Genomic DNA, 12,118 nt, shown 5'->3' with positions numbered 1-12,118 from the left:
TACAGATGTCAGGTTTGCGTGCAGATGTTGTGTTTACGTACAGATGTTATGTTTACGTACAGATGTTATGTTTACGTACAGATGTCAGGTTTACGTACAGATGTCAGGTTTGCGTGCAGATGTTGTGTTTAAAGTGAAAATCTTGCCACAAAGCAACCAAGGCTTTATTTGTGATTGAATATGAGTCAAACCTTCGTGTAAATGCATAATTACGACGAAAGAGGCACTTTTAAGATTTACCATAGTTTTGTTTTCGGGCAAGCTAATTTTAAATTTTACACTAGCATCAAAGGTCGCAATCGGTGATCGACTCTTTTTATCTGCCATGACGGCGGCGCGCCGGAGATACAGCTGCTAAAGTGAGTTGTTGAAAAACCTTCTTTTTAATAAACTCTGTGTACACAAACAATGGGCCTCATTCACCAATATCTTCTTAAGAATCTTCTTAGATTCTTTCTTAAGTTGTTCTTAAGAGGTTCCTTAAGAAAACCCTACGTCAGATTCACCAACTCGTTCGTAAGCCTCAGAATTGTTCGCAGCTGTGTTCTTACATTGATGAAAGCCGCAGGAGCAATATATATGCCATTGTTTTGCGGGCCTTGGATGGAGAAATGCCACGTATAAATAGGGAGGGGGGGTTACTAATTGATGGCATGTTTCCAATTTACTTGATTTATCTTAAATCATTGGCACATTTAATTTATTTTAGAATTTAAATTATTTGTAAATGACCAAAAATATGAAATAAATAAATAAATGAATAAATATGACAGAATTATCACTGTAATATTGGATTTTATTGAACTACACAAGAGAAGAAAACACAACCATGCCAACATTTCAGCACTGAAATGTGCGTAAGAGTTCTCCTGAGTGTTCGCAGGATTTGTTCTTGCCTAAGAAAAAATCCTAGATAAGAAAAAATTCACGAATGCCACAATCTTTGTAAAATCTTCGTAAGTGGGACTTAAGAACAAATTTGTTTGTAAGAACGGTTCATGAATGAGGCCCAATGTTCTCAATGCTCGTGTTCATGTGTAGAGACCCTGGTGATGCTACCAGCAAAGTTTCATGTTGTGTCGAGACTTCTTACTGTTTTAAACAGAGAGATTTTGATGCTGTCGTAAAAGTGCCTCCATCCTGATTGAAAATCAGCTTGCTGAAAACGAAACTATGGTAAATCTTAAAAGTGCCTCTTTCATCGTAATTATGCTTTTACACAAAGGTTTGACTCTTATTCAATCACAAATAAAGCCTCGGTTGCTTTTTGGCGAGAGTTTCACTTTAAGTGTAGTTGTCAGGATTCCGAACAGATGTTGTGTTCAAGTGCAGATGTGAGGTTTACGTACGTATGTGAGGTTTACGTACGTATATCAGATTTATGTACGTATATCAGATTAATGTACAGATGTCAGGTTGTTTTTTTGTTTGTTTGTTTAAGATTTTTTCAGGCACAGACACCTTTATTTAGACAGTGGACAGATTTTTGAAATGGGAGAGAGACGGGGGTGTGACATGCAGCAAAGATCTGCTGGCCGGGATTCGAACCAGAGTCCGCTGCGTTATGTGGCATGTGCTCTAACCATTCCACTACCTGCACGCCAGGTGTCAGGTTCATGTGCGTGTGTCAGTATACAGATGTGACTTTTACATACGTGTGTCAGGTTTACGTACAGATGTTGAGTTTACGTACGGATGTTGAGTTTACGTACGGATGTTGAGTTTACGTACGGATGTTGAGTTTACGTACAGATGTTGAGTTTACGTACAGATGTTGAGTTTACATTTTTTAAACATATCATTGCTTGCTGGCCTTTCACTTTATGTTGAGTTTGTGTTGTAAACGTGCCGTAACAACGATCTTTGCTAACATACAGTGCGAGCCTGCTCCTCCTGTTGCCTCGTGCTCTAATCTGACTAATCTAATAACAGATACATTTTAATGAAATATTCAATATTAATTATCATAATTAAATTGATAATTTATAGAGATTGTTAATCAATTAATTATTATTATTAATATAATCAGCTGCTGCAGTTTCAGTTCACAGACTTGCAGGCGTCCATGGTTTTTCCAAGCGAATGCTCGAGGATTCTGACTGAAATTCAAGAAAACCAACTCTGAAATCTCGACGTGTGAAAAATGAAGGCCGAGTGTGAAGTTTTTCAGATGACGGTGTTCAGACACACACCAGTCTGAAGCTGCAGATCACTGTGGCACCGCAGCAACCGTCAAATGTCTGACAGATGTCTGCGTGATGAAAATACGTTTATTTACACCAGATTATTTGCAATTCTGTGTTTCAAATGAGAAATTAGAAAAATGATAATGAGCTCAACACTGGAGAAAATAAAAGGTCTTTATAGAAAAAAGAAGAAAACATGACGACAGGATTTAAACCACCAACCTTCAAACTGGGAGGTCAAAGCTGCACCTGTCTCACCAGCACGGCCTGGTGCACCTTCACCGGGGGAAGCACAGAACTGATTCATGCTGTTTCTGGTTCTTGACAGCTTAAAGCACAGTGTCTCATTACCATGAATCATGAGGACGTCCTGCAGCGTCTCCTCGTCCTCACGTACGTCACGTTCCAGCGGACAGAAACACAAACACGTCAGACTCGTCACGCCGCCTGTCAGCCTCCAAACAAACGGGTTATTAAGATGATGACATCATGTTGTTCTGTGTGACACGCTGATGTTGCTCTACATCACACGAGTTCACCTTCATGATTAGTGGGTTCATTTATGTTCACGTTTTCAGGCGTGATGCTCAGCGGTAGAGCCAGTGTCTTCTTATCAGAAGGTTGCTGGTTTGATTCCCCTGGTCTGCATGTGGAAGTGTCCTTGGGCAAGATACTGAACCCCAGACTGGACCTGGTGTTCTGGTCCTGTTCTGCCACCATCAGTGTGAATGAACTGTCAGTGACTTTGGACAGAAGCTGTGATAAATGTGTGTGTTTGTTGTGTCTCTGGTTCACAGTCGAGTGTCTTCGCTTTGATTTTTGTGTTTCCTGTTTTAGTTAAAGATAGTCTTCAGAATCTGAGACGACTCCATCAGAACCAGTGAACCGGACCACGGTGAGTTTGGATCTCCTGCCACTGGCCCTGAGTCCTGAAGCGGTACTGAACACTGACCCTTTGGGCCGATGTCTTTGCGAAGCGATGTCCCGATGATGTCTCTGAACTCTTCTCGGCGTTTTCCTTCACGGTTCTGTTAAACTCGGAGCGCCAGGATTCCCCGATGTCACATCCAGCCGTCTCTCCTCAGCAGAACATTTTGAACTCATAAAAAGTGGAATTAAAGCGAAGCAGCGTTGTGTTTGTTCTCTCTAAATGTTGAGTGGGCGGCTCTCCGCTGCTGCTGCCTCTTTGTTTAATGGAGATATCAGCGAGTGCTAATGAAGTCTGCTAATCCTCTGAACGCTCCGTTAATTCCTCTCCTCTTCAGCCGGACATTCTGCCGTTGTGTTTGTAGTAGATGAGCGCCGGCGGCTGCTCAGCGCTGCGGCTGCTGATAGTTTTATTGTTTTATTGTTCAGACTCCATTTAAAGTCAATAAGGCCTAATGGACGCGTGTTTGACTCGACTGTCAGCGTTCCTTCATCGCCTCGCAGCAGCCCGCCAGCTGTCAATCAAACACGCTGCATCATGTGACCCGGGGGGGCGGAGCATCGGGCTTCAAAAGAGCAGCGCCCAGGAGCACCAGGACCAGAGACAAACCAGAACCAGACCCCGGCCCAGCAGAAGACACCAGACCAGCCGACAGTAGGAGCTTCTCCTCTTTGTCCTGATGTTTGGTTTCCTCCGTCAGAACCTCACCGTGTCTTTTCTTCTTCTCCTCCTGATATTTCCGCAGGTATGCAGTGCGTTCGTTGTCCCGCCATCTTGGCTCTTGTGGCATTGGTTCTGTGCGCTCCAGGCGTTTCCTCTCAGCTTGACAGAGACCAGGACCAGAACCAGGACCTGAACCTGGAGCTGCATCAGCACCGGCTGCTGCAACGAGCTCGCAGCGCCGGGCTCCTGTCACAGGTGAGAGCGCCGACAGCCAATCAGAACGCTCCATTTCTACTGAGCTGTTTGGTGTAAAGTCTTCATCAGGACAGAACCACAGCCTCTGGGTTTCAGTTTAAATACGTTTAAATCAAAGTGAAACTGAATAGAAAACTCAAAAACAGCTTCAGGTACAAAAGAAAAACCGTATTTATAATGTAAATACACCAAAATATTAAACACCTGAGTTCTGCAGCTCAGCCCGGTTTCTCCATCAGAGGAAACGTTACGTCTTCAGATCAGACAGAATTTATCTGACAGCGTTCTGATACTGAGAGGACCTGAAACTGGACCTTGAGGTTCTCCATCGTCATTCTGAGCCGACGAGAACTTTATTCAAACAGCTCGTTCACTAAAAGCTTCAGTGTGACTCGTGATATTTGTCTTCGGCTCTCTCAGCTGTTCAGATATAAAATCATGTAAACGCATCATTGATTATTGATCGCAGATGATTTTCATGCTCACAAACCAACAGAGCGGTTTACTGCAGCGGCTTCAGGCCTGAACAACATCATGTCCCACCAGTATCATCATCATTCAGTCAGGTTGTCCTCATTATGTATAATAACAGAATTTATGACCTGTGTGAATGTTCTACAGCAGACCTGTCCGTCCTGCGAGCACAAATAAGGACATTAAAATGCTTTAAAAAGTTCTGACCCGAGCTGTTTGAGCACACGGAGTGGAACCTGAACTTCTGAACATCAGACAGTAATATATAATAATATAAAAGTCCGGCTCCTTTTTAAATGTGTCCTTTTACAAAAGAAGTTGAATAAAGTCCAATATAAAGTCTAATATATGTCAACGAACAAACAGACTGACCTCAAAGGACAACACAGTTATACTGCTTTACTTTGTGTATATGTGGCGGACCCTGCCACCTTTCTAGCTTCAAACGGTGTTGTGGGACCTTACAGCTGGTTTATTCACTGATGGAGACAGTTTGTATTATTATCTCATTAATGTTGTAAATATTAATATTCTGATCACGTACTACTCCTTTAAATACACGAGCAGGAGTAACATCAGATGAAGTAACAGCAGTAGAACTTACAACACTGACAGATGACTTTTACATAGAAAACATGATGGACCTTATAGAACATTCTATGTGGATGTGTAGAAGTGAAACAGTACTTAACAGAAAAACATTAAAAACATGAAAGATTTATGTCAGGGAGGCGACAGGAGGCGACAGGAGGCGACAGGAGGAGGATGGAGGAGCAGATTAGCAGCGAGGACGCAGAGCTGTTGTTGTTTCAGCCTGATTGAGCGCTAAATGTTTGTATGGACCGCCGGCTGAGAGAGACGCTGCAGGTCGGAGGCATCTGTGATTACAGGAGGAGGCTGAACCCAACATATTAAAAAGAAGAAACGTCCTCTCTGAACCGCAGCAGCTCCTCCGACCTGCTGCCGGCTGACGGACCGCAGACTCGCTCCGGGTTCAGGTCGTGAAGGAATGGTGTTAAAAACTGTTTTCATTTCTTTAAAAAGACCAATGTTTCCTTCATCACCTCGGAGTCAGCGTCGATGCTGTGTTGAAGAAGATCATGTGATACGATGAAAAGCTCCAGAACAGCTCCTGAGTGATTACAGTTGTTGTTTAAAGGTATTTTACTCCCTGACGTTGTCGCCTGATCTCCAGGAGTGGAGTAAACGTGCGGTCGAGGACCTGCTGGCTCAGATGTCTCTACCAGAGGCCGACGCCCAGCGGGAGGCTGAGGTCGTATCCACGGCAACAGGAGGAAGGATGAACCTGGAGCGGTCCGTCGACGCCCCCAACAACCTGCCCCCCCGCGAACGCAAAGCCGGCTGCAAGAACTTCTACTGGAAGGGCTTCACTTCCTGTTAAAGCCCCGCCCAGGTACCCAGCTGCCTCCTCTAAGCCCCGCCCAGGTTACCTGAGCTCTGTGTCTCACCTGTCCCCTTGTTGTTTTGTTGTTCCCAGCTAAGGCCACGCCCTCACCAAGACTCAACTGACCAATCCCAGATCCCCTGACCTTCACCTGAGCGCCTGGACGGACCAATCAGCAGCTGCGTGGCTGCAGTGAACCTGAGTAATTAATGTAATTATCAATTAAAGAGAGAAATCAAGTTTGTGGCTCCGCCTCCGTCTGTCCACGGTGTGAATGAGGGTGTGGATGAGATCAGAGATTATAGAGTCTGAGCACATCCAGAACCTGTTTGGATTAAAGGTTCTGGGAGAAGAACTGTGTGTGGGCTGAGCAGCGCCTCCTGCTGGCCACAGTCTCCTCTTCAGCACATGAATGATTATTAAGATGTGATCGATCAATAATGACATAATGTTTAGTGACACTTCAGTTCAGCTGGTTTTGGTCGACGCCGTCTGGTTCTGATTCATATGATGGAGAACCTTTGTCTCACAGGGAACATTTTCAACAGAACCTCAACAGAACATGTATCCTGATAAATCAGAACCACTGAGCTTCACCAGTGTCACACTTTAATCTGCTTAAAATAATAAAACATCATTTATTAGAAAACAGGTTTCATCCAGAAATATCAGGAGAGGACACGATGTCCGGGAGAGAGAGTGCACGTGTTCTGGGAGTGATCAGTGTGTGTGTGTGTGTGTGTGTGTGTGTGTGTGTGTGTGTGTAAACAGCAGCAGGTCTCAGTGTTTGAACAGTGTGAGGGTCGAGTCAAATTAACCTTTAATGGAGATGAGAGAGAGAGAGAGCAAATATTGACTCAACACATTAACCACTGTGGGGAGGAAGTGTGTGTGTGTGTGTGTTACATCACTTAGACGTGTCTTTAAAGACTTAACGCCTCGCTTAAGTAAACTAAACTGAAGCCCCGCCCACTGTCAACATCCGAGCCCCGGGGTTGGTCGATGCTGTCCATCCAGCAGGAACGAATGAAATCAAGAGGAGTTTGTTGCTTCCGCTGGCTCGCGTTGCTCCGCAGCTGCAGGAGCTGGTGAGCGACTTATAGCCACAGTGTGACAGACTGAACCAACTGAACACGCCTCGTTTCACCCGTGTTAGCATTGTTGCTAATACCTGCCTCGGGCTTTCAAATGATCTTTATTGACAACTGTCAACAGCACATTAATCGTGAGCTTTGGCTTTATGTCGCAGACACAAACACACAATATTTCTGTGATAAAGTGTGAAGTGTGCAGGACACATTAAAACCGCTGAGAACATAAAGTCTGATTTTTGTATTAAAAGATAAATATGTGAATTTCTCTTCTGCAGGAAACTTTAAATGTGACCTTTTACAGGAAGTCCAGCTGGTTAATAAAATAAAGCTGACGTGTGAATATAAGTGTGTGTGTCCATGGTGCGTTCAGGGACGCTCAGAGGGAGGAGGAAGACGGTGTGTTTGTGTCTTTTCATTTCCTTCTTTTGTTGAACATTTTATTTTAAGTGTGCAGCGTTTCCACATGAGAGATGTTATGAAGCATCACCTCGACTGATTGATTAATTCATTGATTACTGAATTAATCACAACAAATGAATCAGTGATTACACCGCCCTCCATCTGCGTCATAAAGGAAAACTCAGATACAAGATATTAATTACTGAAGGAGCCACTGAACATATAAACGTTACGACTGAATCGTTAATGTGGTTTTTAAACTTCACTGACACAAAAATCATGTCAGAATAATGTTCAAATGTTTCTTTATTCTAACTGCAGGGTCCGTTCTGTCTCATTCATGTGACCGAACTATAACAGATTAGTTCTCATACATTTCTACAGTTTACATTCATAATATAACAATGATAATAAATAATAAACTTCACTTATATTTCCCCTTTAAAAAACAGAGTTTAAGTGTTTTTAACTCATGAAGACAATAATTACAGAATAAACTCTAAAACCAGAAGGAAGAACAGGAAAATGTAAAAACACAAAAAGTCGACGTGATTGAAGAAGAACTATGTAAATTAATGATTAAAGTCAAAGCAAAAATAGAATTAAAAGCAGTATAAACTCTGAGTGAGACTCAAACTGTCACATGTCAAAACTCAAATATATAAATAAACAATTCAAATAGTTTCAAAACAATTAAAGTTTCAATAAACAGCTGCAGTCGCTCTGCAAACTGACAGAAACTGGAAATAATTGAAAACAGATTGAAACTGTTATCAGGTGGAACAGGTGTGTGTGTGAGTGTGTGTGTGCATGCGTGTGTGAGTGTGTGTGTGCATGTGTGTGTGTGTGTGTGTGTGTGTGCATGTGTGTGTGTGTGTGTGTGTGTTATCTCAGTCTGTCAGCTGGTGCTTACAGTCTGTTTCCACGGTGATGGACGACTCTCCTGTCAGCAGGTGCAGGTCTGAATCCTGCTGACGTGCCCTTCAGCCAGACGCTGAACCCGCTGTCATCGACCAATCAGAGCGCTCCAAAGGTGATGACATCACTCCTCCGTCGCTTCTTCTGTATGACTACAGGTGAGGAGCTGCGTTTGTCACCTCGTGCGTTTGTCCCACGCTGGTTTGTGTCCCTGAACGTGTCGTGTCAGGCCGTAATCAGCTGGTCTCATCAGTTTGTGTCTCTGCAGCTGATTGGACACAGTTTACAGTCTGAGTCCGATAAATTAGAACGTTCAGTCTGGTGCTGAGGAGGAAGTTCTGGTGTCGGTTACTGCAGTCACAGTTCTGATGTCACACTGTGAGTACACGACTTAAAGTCCATCTCAACAACCAGTCGTCGCGCTGATGTGGTGAAGTTTAAACCTAAATGTCTCCGGCCTCCCCGAGAAGGAGGAGTCGCTGCTCCTCCTCCCTGTGAAGGAGGAGCAGCGACTCCTCCTTCACAGGGAGGAGGCGCTGCTCCTCCTCCTCATGTGAAGGAGGAGCAGCACCTCCTCCTCATGTGAAGGAGGAGCAGCACCTCCTCCTCATGTGAAGGAGGAGCAGCACCTCCTCCTCATGTGAAGGAGGAGCAGCACCTCCTCCTCATGTGAAGGAGGAGGTGCTGCTCCTCCTTCACATGAGGAGGAGGAGCAGCACCTCCTCCTTCACGTGAGGAGGAGCAGCGACTCCTCCTCACGTGAAGGAGGAGGTGCTGCTCCTCCTCCCTGTGAAGGAGGAGGTGCTGCTCCTCCTCCTCACGTGAGGAGGAGCAGCGACTCCTCCTCACGTGAAGGAGGAGGTGCTGCTCCTCCTCCCTGTGAAGGAGGAGCAGCGCCTCACCTGCAGGTAACTCCTGTGACAGTGGGAGTCACCTGCACCGACAGGTCCACTTTACTTACAGTTTTTCTCGATTGTTTACACACATTTTGTGAAAGCTTGCCTCACACTCTCACAACTCTACACACAAATCAATAATCACACACACACAACGGGCAAAACCCTCAATTCTCCTGCAAAATGAAACTTTACATTCAAAACAATGTTATTTCTTCTCAAAATGGTATTTTGTTTTCAAATGACACACAAACCATCATATGAAGAGACAGTTATAAGAACCAGCTGAACACTGATGTGCTCAGTGTAAAACACTATGATGAATGAAAACACTTCTTCTTCATTCATCATGATGACTTTGGCCTGTTTTGTTCAGTTACACTTACTACAGTCAGTACATACAGAAGTGTGATGTAAAATATTTGAGAATATTGTTTTTATACTCAGAACACACAAATACACGGTAACAGATATAATTTATTTTTCCCACAAACACAATGTACACAGTGTACATCTCAACCAACACAAAGTGCGTATACAACAATATACGCTCTACATACGAAACAACAGAAGAATTTACTGTACACAGTTACAGTAAAAAGAACAATAAAAAACTGTGCAGCATGATCTCCTCTGTTTCGGTCCGGCCACAGCAGCTCATCCACATCACAAGCCGTGTTTTCCCGGCCAAGCAGCAAGAGAAACATCACCTAGCACGGTGAATCCAGCCATGAAAAGCACCAGCTGCTACATATCCACATGCATCTTCCATAGTTTGGAGAAGGGGTATACACATTTGTGGATTTGTGGATTTCGGTCATACACTTTACAAAAAAGTCTCAATAGGATTGAGGAATGGAGAATATGGAGGGAGGTAAAGCGTGGTTGGGCAGTGAACCAGTTAGGAACCAGAGCAGCTCAGTGGAAACTTACGTTGTCCCAAATGACAACGTACCTGAGCTGCTCTGGTGGAGTGAGTGTGTTGTGTAGGTGTCCAGGTGTTTGTCCATGTGATGAGTCAGTGTGCACAGTAGGACAATTCACTTTAGAATTCTGAATGACAGAGTGTTCTTTGTGAAAACAAGAGATTTTCTTCATGAAAATTGTGCCAAATGCAGAGAATTGTGTGTAGTGTTTTGAAAAAAGTGTGTTTTAGAACTGCAGTTTGAGTGTAAAGCAGGAATTGTGCTTGTAGTTTAGCAGAACTGGTTCAGTATGCTGCTGCATCAGTTACATGATGTGGTCATTGTGTCTCAAGTACCAGTTTTTGTGTGTAAACAATTGAGAAAAAACTGTAATGTGGAATTACAGTTTTTCTCAATTGCTAAAACACTAAACCCTGTTGTCTGAACCAATTTCTCTGTTGCCTGAACCCACTGATTGAATCAATCACTCTTTTGGCAAAACCATGAGCACTTTTCACCTGTTTAGACACAACTTCACAACACATTTTCATTGTGATGCACCTGTGCTGCATAATGGTGAGCACAGGTGGCAAAAGTCAAACACAATTAAAGCACGGGTGTCACCACTTGAACACAACAACTCAAAATTGATCACACTTGTGGCTAATGATGTGAGGGAATATATAAAGCCAGTTCAGAGAGCACTGGTTTGTGAGGCACTACAATGGATAGAAATTTTGAGAGGAAGAGTTCGTGTGAGAGGAGGTCGAGGTGGTCAGCGAAGACAAAGAACAGTAATATCTGATGAAATCAGAGCTACTGTGATTGACCATGTTCTTGTCCATGGTATGAGCATGAGGGAGGCCGGACATGGGCTTACTGTACACAAGTGGCAAATGCATATGATTTCTGTTTGTTTTGTACAAGTGCTACATGTAAATGCACAAGATTTCTGTTTTTTGTCGTTTTGTACAAGTGCTAAATGCACAGGTTTTTTGTTTTGCAACATGCATTCAGCTTCATGTCCTGAGCATTGTGTTTTCTATTTTTCTATGTAGTGTTTAGTGACTGCTCAGTAGTGTTTTTAATTTTGATTGACTTGGGGCACGATTTGACAACAAAGTTGAGTTTTGGGCACAGATTGAACTGTTTTGAGGTGAAAGTTTGGTTTTGCAAGAAGAGTCTGAGGTTTTGTGAATGTAGCTTGAAAATTGGGGTTTGTGTTCACAGTTTAGAGAAAAGGAGAGAAGCTTTCAAGAAATGTGTCTTAGCAATCGAGAAAAACTGTAATGTTCGTTACATCTTAAAAGGTCAAGCTCAGGTTCACTACGAGGGAAGAGGAGAGGAAACAAGGAGAGAGGAGAGGAAACAAGGAGAGGAAACAAGGAGAGAGGAGAGGAAACAAGGAGAGAGGAGAGGAAACAAGGAGAGAGGAGAGGAAACAAAGAGAGAGGAGAGGAAACAAGGAGAGAGGAGAGGAAACAAAGAGAGAGGAGAGGAAACAAGGAGAGAGGAGAGGAAACAAGGAGAGAGGAGAGGAAACAAGGAGAGAGGAGACGAAACAAAGAGAGAGGAGAGGAAACAAAGAGAGAGGAGAGGAAACAAAGAGAGAGGAGAGGAAACAATAACAGGAAATGAGGATAGAAAGGAAATGATTGTGAATTATTGAGGTGTGAGGCCTCTCATTTGTCCCCTCACCTGTCTGTCTCCTCACCTGTCTGTCTCCTCAGATGTCTGTCTCCTCACCTGTCTGTCTCCTCAGATGTCTGTCTCCTCAGATGTCTGTCTCCTCAGATGTCTGTCCCCTCACCTGTCTGTCTCCTCAGATGTCTGTCTCCTCACATGTCTGTCCCCTCACCTGTCTGTCTCCTCAGATGTCTGTCTCCTCACATGTCTGTCTCCTCACCTGTCTGTCTCCTCAGATGTCTGTCTCCTCACCTGTCTGTCTCCTCACCTGTCTGTCCCCTCATCTGTCTGTCTCCTCAGATGTCTGTC

At 43.8% G+C, this 12,118-nt stretch overlaps 1 protein-coding gene across 1 annotated transcript; it reads left to right on the top strand.

The window, feature by feature from the left end:
• The first annotated feature begins 1,158 nt into the window (after positions 1–1,158).
• Positions 1,159–6,151, top strand: LOC115578205 (somatostatin-2-like). The gene is made up of 5 exons (XM_030411074.1): positions 1,159–1,176; positions 3,618–3,768; positions 3,860–4,032; positions 5,702–5,920; positions 6,005–6,151. The coding sequence occupies exons 1-4, from the start codon at positions 1,174–1,176 to the stop codon at positions 5,906–5,908; spliced, it is 534 nt and encodes a 177-aa protein (XP_030266934.1). The 5' UTR covers positions 1,159–1,173; the 3' UTR covers positions 5,909–5,920; positions 6,005–6,151.
• Positions 6,152–12,118: the final 5,967 nt, after the last annotated feature.

This window comes from Sparus aurata, unplaced genomic scaffold (assembly GCF_900880675.1).
Source record: "Sparus aurata unplaced genomic scaffold, fSpaAur1.1, whole genome shotgun sequence".
NCBI lineage: Eukaryota > Metazoa > Chordata > Actinopteri > Spariformes > Sparidae > Sparus > Sparus aurata.
The sequence above is the reverse complement of the archived record's forward strand: the minus strand, read 5'-3'. Positions and strand labels throughout refer to the sequence as shown.